This window comes from Rhea americana, unplaced genomic scaffold (assembly GCF_003343005.1).
Source record: "Rhea americana isolate MKP2758 unplaced genomic scaffold, rheAme1 scaffold_532, whole genome shotgun sequence".
NCBI lineage: Eukaryota > Metazoa > Chordata > Aves > Rheiformes > Rheidae > Rhea > Rhea americana.
Window position 1 is genome coordinate 87,572 of NW_028186682.1, and position 17,362 is coordinate 104,933.

The 17,362-nt window shown below is 55.6% G+C and overlaps 1 protein-coding gene across 1 annotated transcript in view; it reads right to left on the bottom strand.

Moving 5' to 3' along the window:
* Positions 1-1,086: 1,086 nt before the first annotated feature.
* Positions 1,087-17,362, bottom strand: part of HM13 (histocompatibility minor 13) — a 24,606-nt gene continuing 8,330 nt past the window's right edge. Inside the window, exons 4-14 of the mRNA XM_085318394.1 lie at positions 15,161-15,259; positions 12,975-13,057; positions 11,850-11,938; positions 11,010-11,095; positions 10,740-10,865; positions 8,311-8,368; positions 7,634-7,717; positions 7,249-7,285; positions 6,004-6,106; positions 4,965-5,050; positions 1,087-1,482 (exon numbers count right to left, since the gene is read on the bottom strand). Coding sequence (XP_085174520.1) covers positions 1,401-1,482; positions 4,965-5,050; positions 6,004-6,106; positions 7,249-7,285; positions 7,634-7,717; positions 8,311-8,368; positions 10,740-10,865; positions 11,010-11,095; positions 11,850-11,938; positions 12,975-13,057; positions 15,161-15,259 — 933 coding nt within the window. The 3' untranslated portion in view covers positions 1,087-1,400. The remainder of the gene's footprint in view (positions 1,483-4,964; positions 5,051-6,003; positions 6,107-7,248; positions 7,286-7,633; positions 7,718-8,310; positions 8,369-10,739; positions 10,866-11,009; positions 11,096-11,849; positions 11,939-12,974; positions 13,058-15,160; positions 15,260-17,362) is intronic.

The window sequence follows — 17,362 nt, forward strand, 5'->3', positions numbered from 1 at the left end:
GGCCCGCAGCGCCCTGCGCGGCCGGCGTCGTTTTCCATGGGACACTCGAGGCTGGTGAATTCACATCTGGAGTCTAGACTCAGCGACTCTGTGGGCCGGGCCTGGCGGCCGCGCCGTGCCCAGGCCCTGCTGCACASTGTTTGCTTAGCTGGAGGTATTTAATTGGAATTAAAGTGGCCCCTCTTGTTTTTGAGGACAGGGCTGTTGGAAAAGGAGCTGTAAGTCATAGAAAACATCTGTAGGAGACTGCGAAGGGTCATTAGATGGCAGAACGCGAGGCGCCACTTTTAGTGCTCGCAGCCGACGTGGGGAATAATAGTTCAATACGGCTTTTGTGGAGGGGCTGCCAAGCCAGCAAACGCTCTGTTTATTCTGGCCGTGGGCACGGCCGGAGAGACGCGGCTCCTCCGTGCGCCTGCCCGGCCCCGGCCCCCCCGGTGCCCGGCCGGCACCTCGCGCCCCGAGCGGGCCCGGCCCTTACCCCCCGGCATCCCGCCGGCTTCGTCTCCACAGCCGCGGAGGCGCCGGGACCCCTCTCCGTCCCAGGCACCCAGGCTCAGCCCCAGCCGAGGCTGCGCGCCTCGGGGCAGCCGGATCCCCGCTCCGTCGTCTCCTGCCACGCTCCGGGGCCGGCCCCGACGCCTGCAGCCGAGGCCGTTTAACCAGGGGGACAGGAGCCACGGCCCGACGTCTTCACGGAGGCTGCGTGGCCTCGGAGGCGGCCGGTCACAGGCTCCTCACAGCAGGGGACGGTCACTTGGATGGAGCCAGGCGCCCACGGGCCGCAGCCAGGCCCCGGGGCTGAGCCCTGGCGGCCCCGGGAGCTGCGAGCCCCCGCGGACCACAGAGCGCCAGGGCTGCGGGGCCAAGCCCAGGGCCAGCGCAGCTTGCAACACCAGAGCCGGGAGAGCAGCTCCCTAGGCACAGAGAGCAAACCGCRGCCTCTGCCAAGGCACCGAGCGCTGCCGCGGAGCCCGGAGGGCGGCTCTGCCGGGGCAGACGGAGCCCGCGCAGCGCAGGGAGGCGCAGCAGCAGCTCACGCAGCAGCCAGCACACCCGCTCCCAGGCCCAGCCGGAACGAACTCCTTCCTTTGAGATGGTTTAATATGAGAGAAAGCAAGTGCACAATACAAAATTTAAAAACGGGCCTGTGGTTCACCCCCCACCCACTTTGTACCCACGAAGGAGACAATAAAATAAAAGGGAGCGTGGCTGGGCAGCCCCCGGGCTGGGCTGGGCGATGGGGAGATGCGGCGAACATCGGCGCCCCACCTGGGCGGCTGCTCCGGACACACACACAACACGATGCTCTTGCACAACTGTTTYGTCGTCTGTCACTTGCGAAGGGTCTGGCAGGGGCCCGAGCCCAGTAGCACCAGGCCTGGCCCACGCAGGCAAGGTCACTTCTCCTTTTTATCAGCTTCTGTTGTCTCTTCTTTGGAGGCCCCCGGCACCTCCTTAGGGGCAGAGCTCTCCTCGTAGCTGGGGACAAGAGGCACAAGAGGGCGAGGGGTTACTGGGACTTGGCCCTTCTTAGGCACAGGCACGTGCCGATGCCCAGCAGGGCCAGGGCAGCACAGCTCCGAGCTGCAGGCGCTGCCCCCCTGCAGCCGCCAGGCTCCTGGGAGCAGGGACGCCASGGCGGGAGCTGTGCCAAGGGGCGGGCGTGCAGCCGCCCCCGGGGCRGCTCGCTCTGGCCACCGGGTCCCCTGCAAGGCAGGGCCTGCTCCCATCCCCGTGGGGACAGGGAGATGAGCACCATCCCTCGTTGCGACCCCCCCCAGACCACCCACACGCCCGGAGGTGCTCAGCGAGGGGCTTGAGCACGCRGAGGGGCTGCAGCAGCCCTCGCCGAGCCCCCGCAGGGGGATGCAYCAGGCCGCTTCTGCGCTTCGGAATGCATCCGCCTTTCAGGGCCGATCCTCGCTCCAGAGACGACAGTCGGATATCCTGGATAAGGCCACGCTTCCCCCGCGCTGCTGCGAGCGGGGCTGGCCGGGGGCCAGCGCCTGGAGCGCTGTTTAGCGAGGGGAGGCGCAGCGACACCAAGCACAGCAACCCTGCGACTCGCTCCTCTGGCTGCCAGATGCCCACAACACTGGACCTGCGGGCCCTAACGAAAGGCTACAGAGGAAAGGGGGGAGCGCAGCTTGCCAGGCCAGGCCGGGAAGGAGCACTAGGGTAGAGAAGTCGAGCCTTCGCCCCCTTCACAGTCCTCCTGCAAAGAAGGGCAGGAAAGCCAACTCACAGCAGCRAGGTGGCAACTATTGCCTTTTCTCAGGTCAGGGGAACAGGGAGAGCTGGAAAGAGCCCCTACCTGGCCAGGGCGACAGACAGAGAAAGGGCACCGTGTGCAATTGCTACATGGCACTAGGGCTTTGCTGCCGGCGTCGGCGGGGACAGGACAGCTTCTGCTGCATGGAATCAGCGAGGCTGGCCGGCGAGCCGGACACGGTGGGGAAGTGGGTAAGTCTTGGTGTGTGTGGCAAGATTTCAGCAGAGGACTCATAGCTGCAGAAGAGACAGGAAGCAGGAAAGGAAAGGGAGGGGAAGAACAGGACAGAAGGGAAAGAGAGAAACAGAAAAAGGAATAGTCTCTGAGCAAGATAGCTGCAAACCCACCACCCTGCACAGCCAGGTAGTCCGGTTTCTCCTCCTCCTTCACCACTTGCTAGCCAGGCTAGAGTGGCCAGAGGGGGCCTGACGGGCTCCCGGCCAAACTCTCCTTGCCTGTAGGCCCTGGGGCATGGGACAGTGCTGCAGCGTGGAAGAACAAGGACTGAGGCCTGGGAAAAAGGCAGCTCCTGCCGGCATGCATAAAGCCAGGCAGCTGCAGCCCACAGGAGAACAAGCCTGGGCACTCATCCACAGATGTGCACAGTAGGCAGACTGGCCCAGGGGCTCTGGAGACAGCAGACCAGCACACACGGCAGGTCCTTTCATGCAGCTCTACAACAGGCAGATCTACAGCAGGTGTGAGTGGCAGATCAGGTTTCCCACTGCTGACAGCAGAAGGCTGCTGAGTAGCTCAAAGCAGAGGGAGCCCAAAGGTGATTGCCTGCCTTGGGAGGCTCTGCAAGGCTGGGAGCCTCAAAGCCACAGCTGAGCCAGGTGCTGGCTGGCCACCTGCCCCCTTTCCCCATGTCAGCAGCACAGGCCCACCTGGTTCCAACCCTTCCTGCAGCACTGGCCACCCTCCCAGCCTGCACGGGCCCTCAGGTCCCAACTCCCACCATGTCAGACCCTTGTTGCCATGCCGAGTCAGCTCAGCATCAGAGCCCTCCTCCCAGGGCAGCTCAGCCACAGCCGCATGCAGGCGGCCAGCGGAGACCACAGGAGAGCTACTGGCTCCAAGGCACCACCAGCACTCGGAGGAACAGGGCACATCAGAGCACTACAGCTGGTGGGAAACCTGGGGAGGGAGGCTCTTGGCCTCCAGGCAYGAGTCCTATCACATCTTGTTTCCTCCATCCACAACTGGAGTGGCTTCAAGGGGGGAGCCTGACCCTGGGGACCTTCAAGGCCCCCACGGCTTGTGCCAGCCTCCTGCATTTGCTCTGGAAGGCTCAGCTAGGACAAACAGGCAGCGCTCCGCTCAGCGCCCGCGGCTGGGTGCTCTGCCAAAGCCTTAACCCTCTGTGCCCTGCTGTGAGGCTCAACGAGCTCCTTGCTGACACACAGGCCGGACCTGCAGCTCGTCTCTCACCAAGCATGCATTTCCTGGAACGGGGAGGTGGTGCTGCTGTGAGCTGGTGACTCACAGGCACATGTGGAGAGTGGCTACAGGATACCAGGTGCACAGGAAGGACGATCCCAGGACACTCAGTGCCTGCAGCAGCAATTGTCAGAAGCAAACATCAAAGAGTGGGCAGGTGCTGAAGGGCTGGGGAGAAGTCCCAGCTGACAGCTCCGGTGAGAACACATATACCTGCATCTCCCAGGGGAGGGGAAGGAAGCGAGGTCAGCCTGGCTCCCTAGTGCACAGCTGCAAGAGCCTACACCCCCTTCAGCTGCTGGTTTCCCTCTGACCAGGCTGGGGCCTCAGGCAGGYTGCCCCTAGGGCCACAGGCATCCCAGAGTGAGGCGGCTGCAGGGCACCCGGTACCTTGACACACATCTCCTCCCACATGTTAACCCCCAGGCTGAGCAGTGCTCTAGGAAACAGAGCTCTGCTTTGCGATGGATGTTCCAWTCCCACCTCTGCTTCAGCCATCCTCAAACAAAAAACTGTATTGGGCTACCACAAAGCCTTGAGCTCTACCAAAGTCCTCCACAGCCAGCTGAGCACAGCTGCAAAACAGCTCCCAGACAGGCCAAGCCAYGCTTGGCATGGCTCAGAGGATGGGAAAGCCCAGGCAGGAAATGCCAAACTAGACTGACACTGCCCGCTGACAGTCCACTGCTAATGCCCAGAGCGCAGGAGGATGGCAAAGGGCTGGAGGACAAGAGCACAGCATAGACATCCCCCCTCGCCCACCATGTCCACAGTTCCAGGGGCGGGGAAGACTGCTGCAAACAAGGGTCCTTCTCCCAAGCAGGGAGGCTGGGATGTGCTCAAACCAGCCCCAGTTGCTCTCGCAGCTAGATCCAATTCCATTCGCCCCCACCCACAGGCCCTGGGACACAATGACCAAGTATCTCTGCACCAGGTGTGCGGTCCCACCCTCCCCTGCCTGCCAGCTCATGGGAAGAGTTTGTCACAGGGGTGTAAAGCAATACCAGATGCTGCCTGCCTGTTGGTACTGCACCAAAGCTCCCACACAATTACGAGGAGGTGGTTAGAGCCAGGGCTAGCGTGTACAAACACAGACCCACTCCCTCCACCTACGCACAGGCACACACACACACCCAGAGCATGCCCAGATGAACCGTCCCTCCAGCTGTGCCCAGGCGTGGGAACATCTGCACGCTTCATGCACTCCAACGCCGCAGGCAAAACAGCTCCGTCCACAGCTGACACTCACCTGAACATTTCAGTTACTTCTCCCTTTGCCAAGGCCACAAGAAGCGGGAATCCAATGCAGGCGGGGACTAGGTATAGAAGAGCTGGCTGTAAAGAACAGAAAAAACTGTTAAACCAAACCACAGGACACCTCAGGAAGAGCATGAAACAAGCTGGCCCTGTCCCCTCCAGGCCTATCACACACACAGTCAGAGCTTTTGTCACAGTGCTGCACACAGTGGTTAATGYTCAAAGTTGGGTTCAAGAGCCAAGTTACTGCTGCAGTGAGGCAAAACCCACAGCATGACGTCCCAGTGCCCAGGCCCAGCATTCACGCTGCCAGGGAGGGGCAGATGMAGGCTGGGGCACTGGCTTCAGCTGCAGAAGGTCTCACCTCTTGCTTAGCAATTCACTAGGCTCTTCGTAAGAGCGGAGGGAATGTTCACTCCGGGAAGGAGACAAGCCTTGGGCTAGTGAGGGCATAGATGGCACCTAACTGCCATGCCCTAGTGAGGCAGGCTGCAAGGAGCAAGGGCTGCCATGCTCACCCACCGCTTTAACGCCTTGCTAGACACCTCCTCTGGCCCAAGGAGCYGCTGGGAGTTACCAGATCCAACAGAGTATCTATAGGCTGCACTCCCCCTCCCACCCCCACCCCGCGCCCCAGACCAGGGCCATGAACACACCAAGGGCTCCTACAGAGACCAGTGACAGCACCCACAGCAGAGGCATGCTCTCAGGGCCCCTTTCCTGCATCGAGAATGGTTTTTTCACGGCAGCTCGGTTAAGGAGAGCCAGAAAACACAAGCCAGTGCAACTGATGTTTAGCTCTTGGAAATGCTGTGGTCTGAGCCAGTCTCCCTAAAAGGGATTGCCCCAGCCACACACACAGAGGCAGAGCTTTGGGCAGGAGACAGATACTGGAAAAGCAAAGCCAAGAGAGGGAACATCTACTTTTTTTCTGGCACTATGCAGGCAGGATCCTGTGGCCAAGCTAGCATTTCCTACAGTCTGAGAGCCAGTGGAGTGCATCTGTGTGAAGACAGCACAGCTGAGCTTACCTGGGCATGCTTGAAGATGTGCATGATGAATATGGTCAGGCCAAGCCCAAAGATGTAGGCAACAAAGCTGGTGTAGAAATACGTGTGCGTGTTCTTCTTTAAGCTACACAGAAACGGGGCAGAGCAAAGTTACCTTCAGCCTGGGGCCTGCGATGCCAGCAGCCAAACTCCCAGGACAGAGAGGGAGCCAGCCCAGCTGYCTCAAGTCTCTCACCAGGGCAAGGTGCCACACTCCGCCCTTGCTTACCAGGCTAGCACAGAGACTGCCACAAGTGCAGCACCCTGGCGTCCCATGGCAGCAGTGCCAAGGACCAGATGGGYAACACTGATGTGAGGTGGCGGGAGGTGAAGGAGATGCACAGTGCTGCTGCTGGGTGGTTACACAAGTGGTAGGAAGCAGTACTGGAGAGCCAGGGGAGAGGGCTTCCCCTCTCCAGGGAGGTGCTGCCTTCCCCCGGCACCCCTCTCTCAGGGCATGCTGTTTTATTGCAGGTCAGGCTAGGGGAACTGGGATTCCCAGCAGGTGCAGGCAGAATGTGGGTGGAAACACCTGGAAGAGCTGGCACAGACTGGAGGGTCTATGCAACAACAGGAGCGCGGCCATATCACCGCAGTTGCACGAAGCGGCTCATTCCCAGCAACATCTGAGCCACAGAATTTCAGTGTGGGGCAATTGCTGAAAGCTACACCCTGGTGGTAGGTACAACTTCTCTGCGTAGGAAGGAGCTGCTTTTCCCAGCGTGAACAGCAGCTCGGAGGCAGCCAGCATTGCCATGCCCTGATTCACATCCACAGCAACAGTGCTTCCCAGGAGCCAGAACACCCAGCTCCTTCCCATGCCTCCCTCCACCTTACCACAAGGGTACTGCCCCCCGCCTCTGCTGGGGGATGAGCCAACAAGGCCCTACAGGGCTGCTCYGTGCTGCTGCCCCAGATCCACCCCGCAAGGCTCAGTCTCTGCATTCCCAGGTGCACGTACAGCAGTGCTCCTGCACTCACACAATTCACCTCCAGCACTCAGGACTTACCCACAAACCTGACCTGCTCCTGTTCATGCCTGCCCTTCCCAGAGCTTTCTCTTGCATCTCCACATTTCAGCAGGCCCCCCCAAGACCCCCATTCCCAAGCCTCAGGTGACAGCACACAATTCTGCTCCCAATTTTCCCCTCTTTTTCCTCTACAAAAAGAACTTAAATATGCTGCAAGATCCAGCCTGTTATAGACCCTTCCCCATCTCCTACTCACCTGATGTCAAAACGCAACAGCAAGGCAATGAAGATCCCTATGGGGAGAAGGACACAGTGAGAGGATGGAGACCAGCATGCAGACTGAGCAGGGAGCAAGGCAGCCCTTGGAGCAGCCAGGCTCCCTCTGCTCAACTGTGTGCGCCACGTTTGGGCTGACAGTGCCCTCTCGCGGCATCAGGCACCGAGACAGCAGCCAGCTCCAGCATCCAGCCCTGTGAGTCTCCAGGACCCAGCCCTGCCCAGCACCAAGGGCTAGTGGGAGGTCCACAAGGCTCCAGCAGGGSCAGAGCAACGTGAATGTGGTCACTCAAAGCCACTTGCTCAACTCCCCACAGCCAATTCAGACCGGTGACCCTGGACAGGATCCCCTCTTCCATCCTTACCTGGAATGACAATGTCTCCCAGACCCAGCATGGCAAAATTGTCAGCCTCTAGACCCTTCTCCAGCAGGTCCTGAGGGAAAACCACTAGGAAGAGCAGAAAGAGGCACACTGAGGGAGGAAGGATCCCTGCGCTGAGCAGACCTTTGCATTGCTGGGCCTCGCAACAAGGGATCTGAGCAGGACAACAGCCCTACCCCGTGCCCTGGGCCACCTCCTCCTCTGTGGCTCCCCTCACTCCTGGGTCAACTCTAGGTAGAGGAATAGGAAACAGGGATTTGGAACCCGCCCCATGTGCTGTTCTCAGCTGAAGCTCCCAGCACTCAAACCACTGCATACTCCACAACAGCACTAATTCACCTCTTTCCTTTTGGGCCACACTAGGCAGCTGAGATCCTCACCTCCRCGGGTGCTGACTAACCCAGCCCACCTAGGTCTCTGTAAATGGTCCCTCTCCAGAAACCTGRCCTGGCTCACTGGAGTTTGATGGCACTATACAATAGTTTAATAGGTCACAAGCAAGGAGCTTTCTAACAGCATCCTTCCGCACACAGACCCCACTTTCTGAGCAGAGCTCCAGGAGAAGAATCTGTTGTCAGCAATGCAGAGGGTACACAGGGCAGAAATAGCAAGAAAAAGGACAGCCCCTGTGTCCCCAGACACACGGAAGATCTACTCACGTTTTATTGGGGCTTCAAATGATTTGGCAACAGTCACCATCACGTTGGTGCCAAAGACCTAGGGGAAAGCAGAGGAGTCCAAGATGACAACAGCTGCACAAGGCCACACACACACACACTCAGACTCAGGGTCAAGAGCAGCCACAGTGGTAGGAAGCAGTCAAAGAGCCACAGAGCTCTGGGCAGATGAGTCCCACCAGCAAAACTCTGAGGCTTGGAGCAGTTGAGTCTACCTCCCAGGGAAGAGGGCATAAGACAGTGCTCAAGGCTGTACATCAAGGCTGTCCTGTTTTCAGAGCACCAACTGGGATATTGCTTATCTCACACAAGCTACACCAACTACCACCTCGTCCTTGCCCAACACAAAATGTCACAGGTCACGTAGGGGCAGCAGCAYTGAGTTCTGCTCAGCTCTGATTAGCCAATTCAGTACAAAGTCTGAATAACACGCAGGACAATCTGAGGATAYGAAACCTCAGCTGAGAGCATCCCAGTCAATGCCAGGTAGCTATTGCTTGCAAGCTTCCAAAAGGGACTGTAGCAATTGTCAGCTCAGTTGCATTTTGCTCCAACTCAATTTATTTGTATTGCACTATCAGCTTTAAATATTGGCTTCTTTTGTAGGATGGACTGTAAACATATCAAACATATCTGGTCAAACCCTGATTTCTATTTATTTTTTTTCCTTCAAGCTTCCAGTTGTGAGTATACCAGCAGCAGGCATACAAACCAAGAGCTCATTAGCACCTGGTGAGCAAGATCCAAGAGCTGGAGACTAAAGAGAAAACTTAAAGCAGGCAATTGGGCATCAGAATAACTACTACAAGGTGCAGCAAGGTCTGGCCATTGCTAGCCTGATCTGAGGGTAGAGCATGCAGCAACTGCTATGGAGTGGCAGGACTCTAAACTGGGACTAGGGAAACACCACAAAGCACCATAAAAAAAAAAAATCACCCCAAGACTGTGCAGGGCTCAGTATCATCGGTTCAATGATAAACTCCGCTTTTTTCCTGAAATCCTTCTGGGATCTCAGTGTGAATAAATCCATGCTAAGATCCAAGCGATTGGTCCCTGCACGGGGGAACAGTAAGAGGAATTGCACTTCAGAAAGGCCTTTCTGCAAAGCCACAGATGACTGTGCCCCAACAGTGCACTCTGCTGGGGAAGCCTGGATTGACCACAGCAGGSAAGCAGTGACAGAGATTACGTTGCTGCTATCTCCAAAACATATAAAGACGTTCTCCTGAATTAGAGACATGTAGTCTACACAGTCCCGAACTCTCCCACACTGCCTCTGGCATTGGAGGAGTGCAGAAGGGACTGCAGTCACACCCCAAGCACACTTGGTGCTTGGTCAGAAGGCTGAATCACCTTCAGCTAAGAGCACTGGACTGGCCCACAGACATTATGAATCCAATAGCTGGGACTTAATAAGCCTATGAAACCATGGGCAGCACCAGCTGAGTACAAAATAACACACGGTAGTCAGGCTTAAAGAGGGAAGAATTACTCAGGCAGCTGTAGAGCTGCTGGACAGACCTCAAGGTATGCAAGGCTTTAAAACATTTTGAAATAGAAAAATTCAGAAGGTGGAGTTAAAGAGGAAAGCCCAAGGAATCCAGATATTACAAAAGACTAAGGAGGAAGAARAACCCAGTGCCACTGCAGAAAGATAAGGAAAACCTTAAAATGAAGATGGCAGAGCATCATACTGGCTGGAGGGAAACCACTGGAGGCATTCCAATACTTGGTGTTTGCGCAAAAGAACAGAAGGACGCCAAGAAAGCTGGCAGATGGCAGAGCTGAGACACAGCCCATACAAGGAGGATTAGCATATCCCAGGAACAGTTAGGTGGGTGCAGGTAGCAGGAAGGGCAAAAAATAAAAATAAAAAAAATAAAATAAACACAGGGTCACTTAACAAGAACCTTCACTATGAGCTGGCAACTCTTCCACTGAAGCTGAGAAAGACTTGACACACCAGCTGATCAGAAACGACCACCAGTATAATGCCGCTGTGGAACTCGCAAGTTCATCGTAGCCAAACCGGGGCGGCGTTGCTGGCGGAGAGCAGTACTGACAGCTCTAGGCAGGCACTGAGGAGACCTTATATAGGAACAGAGGTCACCAACACCAAGACTGCTATGCTGAACACCTACATAGCCTAAGACAGCAAGGCTCTCTGAGGAGATCCCGGCCAGTCCTGGACTCTTTGACTAGGCCAGAAATTAAAAGAATATTCATTTGCTGAGCTGAGAGTTTTGCCAGTGTTCAATTCTGTCATCATCCCCACCACACCCCTTTGGGCTGACAAAGTGGAAACTTTGGCTGCCAAGTGTGTGTGACCTCTAAGCAGGCGTGACACCCTGCACACGCCTTCTGTGAACGGCTGCAACCCGCATCCACCCCTAGGGAATGTTCCCATTTACCCAGAAGACGTCGTAGATGAAGAGGCCTCCAAGCAAGATGCAGCCAGTGCTGACATTGTTCAAGTGCAACAGCTCAACTCCGTTGAGGGAAAATGCCAGGCCAAAGAGATTGTTTGCAATCCAGTGCTGAGAAYGACAGGAAAAGGAGAGATGGATCACACAGCACAGAGCCGTGGCCCCCCACAGCAGGTGCCTGGTGGGCAAAGGCACCAAGGCAAGTCTGATCTAGCCCAGTCCCTGGCCTCCCCACAATGCTGCTGCTGCTCTTACCTTTCTCAGCAGGTACCAGACCCCAACRACACTGCTCATGGCCAGGCATACGAGATCCTTGGTGTCAAATTCATAATTCACTATTTCTGCAATACAACACAGGAGACTGATTTCGGTTGGCCTGAGCAGCTTCCCTTCCCATGCARGGCAGCAACCAGTGAGTTACAAGCAGGGGAAGAACACAAAGCCACAGTGCTCATGGCCCAAAATGAGGGGATTCTACCCAGGCAAATGGTTGTGCCCACTGTAACCACATGCAAATTCAGCACACATGCAAGCAGCTCGCATCAGCGAGCCAAAGTCTTTGCCTTCAGCCAGACTCTGCCACATGGACAGCATCTGTGATCCTTCTGTCAATAAGGAAAYTGGATACAGACATTGTCTTATGGCAGGGAAGGGCCAGTTCTTCTCTTCCCTTCTCTACTCTGTTAACTCCTGGTGGTACTACTAGAAGATATAACCTCCTACCAGTAAAGCTACTGGGCAAGATCCTCCTCAGAGGGCCTTCACTAGTGCAGAGATTTAAAYCAAATCAGTTAAGACAGGGAATAAATAGTCAGCATTACATTAAAGGTAGCACATGTAATTCTGATCATTAAGTCCATTTTCAGAGCACTTTGTTTCTGGGATTTCCCTGACACCCAGAGGCACAGAGTAATCCCAGCTCTGCATTGGACAAACAAGGCTTACAGTGACTACAGAAGCACAGCACAGAGCAAGAGATAAGTCTTTGAGAAGATTCTTCCAAAGGGCTGAAAAATCAAAATACCAAGGAAGCAAGAAACAGAATAGAAAGGCAGAAAACATTCAGGCCCCTAGAAAACTGGTGAGCTCACATACCTTCCTTGGTCTCCCCAGAGCCCTGGGTAAAGAGAAGCTGGTACTGTTTGTTGGGGAAATTTGCAGGAAAGAATCTGTTCATCATGGGGCTGAAACAAGAGGTGTAGAGAAGGTCAGTTCTACAGAAACCCCWGCACCTCTGCATGACAGCGTCAGAGTGCAAGCATCAAGCCCCCACCCTCTCCCCTCACAAGATGAGGGAAATGCTAAGTTTCACATCGGGGCAGGCACAAGGTCTAGTCCCAGTCACTAAGCAGCACACATGAACTTGTCCTCCCCAGGGATCTGACCAGCCTGTAGGTAACTGCCCCCCAAAACACTCTAGGGCAATGGGTACATGCCAGCAAAGAGCATCACCAACGAGAAGGGAGAACCTATTCCAGACCTTAACACCTACCCTGTGCCCCACAGCACCGGGCACAGTTCCTGGGTCACTCAGAGCTGGCCACCACAAAGTAACCTTCCTGTACCTGGGAACAGGGGTGCAAAGCCCAAGCAGAGCTGCAGCTCTGATCTAAGGAATGCATCTGGTCCCCAGCCCCCTAGAGTTCAGGAAACAGGAAACCAGTTTTACTTTTTCAGTTACTGAAACAYGGTCTGAGCTTTCAACACCCCACACTAAACACCAGTGCAAGACACTGAGGACTATCACTAGCTCCAGCTGCCTGTTTCGGCTGTCCCAATAGAGGGAACAAGGCTGCTGAGCAGCTCTCCCCACCCCAAAGAGCACCATGCTCTTTGCCACCRTGGCTCTTCCTGGTGCAGCCAGTCCTGATCTCTAACTGTGGCCACCCACACCTTTGGGAGCTCTCCCAGCAACACTGGGCASGGTACTGGATCACTGGTACTCTCAAGACTTTGCCTCTGACCCTGGTTTCCCTGAGAAGGGCTCACAGTACCCTCTGGGTCCGTTTCCCTAGCTGTGAAGCAGTGACAGTACTGCCTGTCCTTACAGAGTCCTTCAGTTCTACTGAGGAAAAACACCCCAAGAGCTGAGATCTGGCTCTGCTGCCAGGCAATACTGTTCTAGAAAACCCCACCATAAGCTTAAACCCCTGCTGCCTCCTGGAACAGCCAGCCTTGGACACCCCCGCCCTAGCCACACCTCCCACCACTCCACTGTACCTGATGGTGTGGGACAGGGCTAGGATACCCAACACAAAGAAATACATGGAGAGCAGGAGATTGATGTACTCTTGTGAGAATATCTGCAAGACAAAATTGACAGGGGGGTTACCAAAATGCTCCCCGTTTCTAGCATGAGAGACTGTTTTATGTTGTAATTGGCAGTTGCTGCATCACTGCTTCAGGAAGAAAAGCTGAAATAACCCAAATTCTTGCACTATTCTAACACCACTGATGTTAAATACATAGGAAATAGCCATTTACTTGCAGAACAAGCACAAGGAGCCTGTGAATCGTTGTACATCTACGAGCTGCTTCGGTCAAAAAAATAACTCYTGCACTGCAGAAAGGAGGACACAGCTTCCCCAGCGTCTCTTGTGGAGCGAGACTGAGCACGGAGTGTAACAGCACACAGCTCTCGYGGGCTGCCCCAGGAGAGGGGCAGCAGCAGCAGCTCCCCGCCGCCTCACTCCTGCGGCGGGCCGAGCACACGCCCTGCCCCAGTTTACCAGGGTATTATTAGAACTCCTGCCTTTCACAGCACACACGCAGCCTTTYCACCAAACACATCCCTCGTGATTCAGTGTGCACTAGAGCCCACAGCAAGGCACTCTGACATACCCAAAGTGGCCTTCGGTCCTTCTTGACCTCCTAGAAGGAGGGACGCTGGAATACTAGTGCTTATGGCAGGTTGCAGATACTAAAAAGGAAGAAGCCACATATCATGCAGCAACTTTAACTGGGTCACACTGCACATTCAGGACTTCTTTTCCTGGTGTCTCAGTCTCAACAAGGAGTAAGAGGCAGGAARGGTCCCAGAGTACCCTGAGAAGTGGGCCACTGGGCCGGGCTCCAAGGGATCATTTCAGCAGGCTGAAAGGCCTGGCTGCCGCTGCGTGCTCCCACCATCAGCAGTGCCCAACATATGCTCTGCTTCACTACTACTAAAAGAGGAGCCACAGCAACTCCAGTGAGCACACAGGCAACCTRAGACTTAACTGCACCACTGGGAAAGCAGGGCACATTGCTAGGGAAGCATGACCCAGCCTGCCCTGCCTTCTGCTGCGGAAGTTCTCCATGCATCCTCCGTACCCCRTCCACAGCTGCTCAGGCCACGGCACATGCTCGCCTCCCCCATTAGGAAAGGTCAGACACAGCAGCTGCAGCCTGCAGGCCTGAGCCCCACACATGCAGCAGGTAAAGATCTGCATAGTGTCAGCTCATGTGAAGCACAGCAGCCTGAAGCAGCTTACCAGTCTCAGCATCAGTCAGCTGTTGCACACTAACTGCTRTGCAGAGAGATGAGACTAAACTGAAATATTCCCACCTTTGAATCCCTAATCTCCACCTCCTGCCCCACTGCCAGGGTGCCTGCTGCTCCTGAGCAGGCAGGAGCACCATGCCATCTCTCGGGCAGTCCAGGACAGAGGGCTGCGTGCTGCCAAGGTCTCCTACTATCCACATGCACTGTCTGACAGGCCCACCCGGCGCTGGCAATCCTACAGCTTTTCCAGGCCCTCCTCGTGCTTAATCACATGCTAGGCATRTGCAGAGGCCTAGCCCAAAGGTGCTTTAAATCAAGACCCTTTTTCCATACATACACAGCCTAAAGCACCTGCTGCTCAGATCTCTTATCTGAGACTCRGAAATTGTCGTTTAACTCAGTTTGTTGAATTTACATGTCTCARAGACTTCACCCAAACACATACTGGCTTGTCCATAAGCTCTTCTTCACCTAGCAATTACCCAGGCCTACAGCTGAGATGGTTTTAGTAGTATAGCAAGAAACATAACAGAGGCTTTTGCAAATCAAAAGCCTCTGGCACCCTCTGGTCTAAGTTTGTGCACCTTTGGTCAGCCCAAGGAGGTAGGCAGAACTCATGGGTACACYCAGTTCTCTACAACTGCCTCCAGAACAACAACATGCACAAACAAGCTCCGAACTACCCAAGGGCTGTAGAATTCAGGAGAGGTCTAACATCGTCCTGCCTGGTAACACTGAAGATTCAAGCTGCACAGTCTTAAAAGTCCTTCTGTCCCAATGCTATGGGCTCCAAGGGGGTAAGACAAAAGCAAGTCAGCCCCACCTCTGGAGTTCTTGGATGCAAACACAGCAGGGCTAAGCAGCAAGGAGGAAAGAAGGAGCTGTTTTTATTTCTGTGGGACCGCCAAYGGTGCTTACTTACTTTAAAGAAGAGGTAGAGTCCCAGAAGGGTACAACTGGCAACAATGGGAAAACGAGCAGCATCTCGGCTGGTAATGGTCTCTGGCATCTCAGAGGAGTTCTGGGGAGGGAAGGAGAGGACACGTGCGGATTAGGCTGGGCACTGGCTTTGTACATGAACAGCAGGGAGAGCACAGAAAGAACAAGCATCTTGCAGGGCTCTGCAGGGGCATCACTGCAGCTTCACGGAGGAGCAGAGCACTTGCTGGCTGTGTCAGCCTGGTAGGTGGGACTGCGTTACAGGCAGAGCACAGGATGGCAAAAGCAAACCTGCCCACATTTGTCCTTCCAAGAGCTGCCAGTTTACTGCTTTTTTTCCTCTCYTCTTGAAGGAAAAAAACACCAGTGCATACAGCAGGTTTTTTTCCTTTCTCCTCTTGCCCAGAGGAGAGCTGGACTCTGCAGCTCCTCCACGCTGCTCAGGCCTGGACGTCTCCATTAGCCTCCCCATCTGGGCACACCATATGTCGATCACCCCCTGAATGACATTTCTCTCCGATCACCTTTTTATCCCTCGCTTTGTTCCTGAAACAGCCACCATACTCCAAAGCATCAGATTTATCAAACTCTTTAATCTTTTAAAACTTCTGTGAACAAGCTAGACCAGACCCCTTTTGAGCCATYTCCCATAACAGACCTTCAACATTCACCAGGACTGCTGTCCCTCCCCTCTCTATTCTCTCTCCCGCAGAGATCTTCCCCATAGGACCTGCCCCTGGACATGAGGGCTGTCTCCTCCCAAGCCCACCTGGGTACACCACACATGCAGCACTTCAGGGCTCAAAAGATTCAATCTTGATCAGCCCAACACCTGCTGCCAACACTGGACAGAGTGCCTGTTAAYGGGAGGCCTTATGCAAGCAGCCACACGAAAGTAATGATGGCTTATCTAGAGCACAGCTGCTGCCACACAGCACCCAGCTGCTCCAAAGCAAGCGCCCAAAGAACCGCTCACTCTTGGCAGTGCAAGGGAAGAGRAATCCCCCACAAAACCACTTCCAGACCCTGCTCACAGATGCTGTATTGGCCTTCCCTAGGGTTTGATTAACAGGGCTAAGACCCTCATTAACACCAGCTGAAAGCCCTGATTTAAGTTATCAGGGCAGAAAATGTTTTTTTAAAGAAATGACAACTACAAAACAGTCTCTTCCCCTGAACTTCAGAAGAAAGAAGAGTTAGGATTTAACTTCCAGCTGCTACCAGCAGCCACGTGGAAGATGCAAAGAGCAGCACAACGGGCTTGCGGGGAGAGTAAAGGGCCTGGGTGCAGGCTGCCTGTGTGGCACACAGCAGCACRGCACCTGTCCAAGGATCAAGCCCAACACACAGGATGAGGAAACAAAGCCACACACGAGTCTCTTCCAGGTGCTGTCACTTGTGCAGGTGCAAAAACCGTTAGTTTTCCAGGCGCATGGATTTCTCATGACAGTGGGGTCCCAGCCAGAGAAAACCAAGGAGGAAGTGAGATACAAGGCAAAACCTCTCCCCCGGGGCCTCCCATTGCCACAAAGTCCCAGAGCGCTCTCCCCTTCCAGGGAGAGGCAGCACCTGGCAGCCACGGAGCCAGGGCAGAGCGAGAGGAGCCTGGAGGGCATCACAAGGTGGTGAGGTTGGGAGCAGGCAAGCACACGCARCTCCTGGGGAGACCCTGCTGTGCCAGGGACAGGGGAGGCCCAGGAGCCCCAACGCAGAGCAGGGAGCAGAAGGGCACCTAAACCCCCAAGAAGGACCCAGAGCCTCAGCTGTCCCAGGAGGGCAGCAAGGCCCAGAGACCCTGGTAACCCTTGGGAGGGAGGTGTCCCACAGCAAGGCAGAGCAGGTAACCCCAGGAGGCCACAGCTGCCCTGGCAAGCAGGGCATGAGTGGGGGGGAAGGCCAGGGCACTCAGTAGGGGGAAACCCCAGTGCTCCCAGTGGGGGAGACAGGGCCCAGCACCCTGGAACCCCCAGCTGGGGGGGGGGCAGCCACCCCAGGAGGTGCTTGGTCCTGGAGCCCCAGTGAGGGCAAGGAGGATCTGCCTGCCACGGTGCTCCAGCGGGGGGACCCCGGGCAGCCCCGGTGCCCACGCTGGGGGGGAGGGGGAAGCCCCGGTGCCCCCGGGGCAGGGCAGCCCCGGTGCTCACGGTAAGAGGCAGCTCCAGTCGCTACGCCCCGTGGGGTAGGG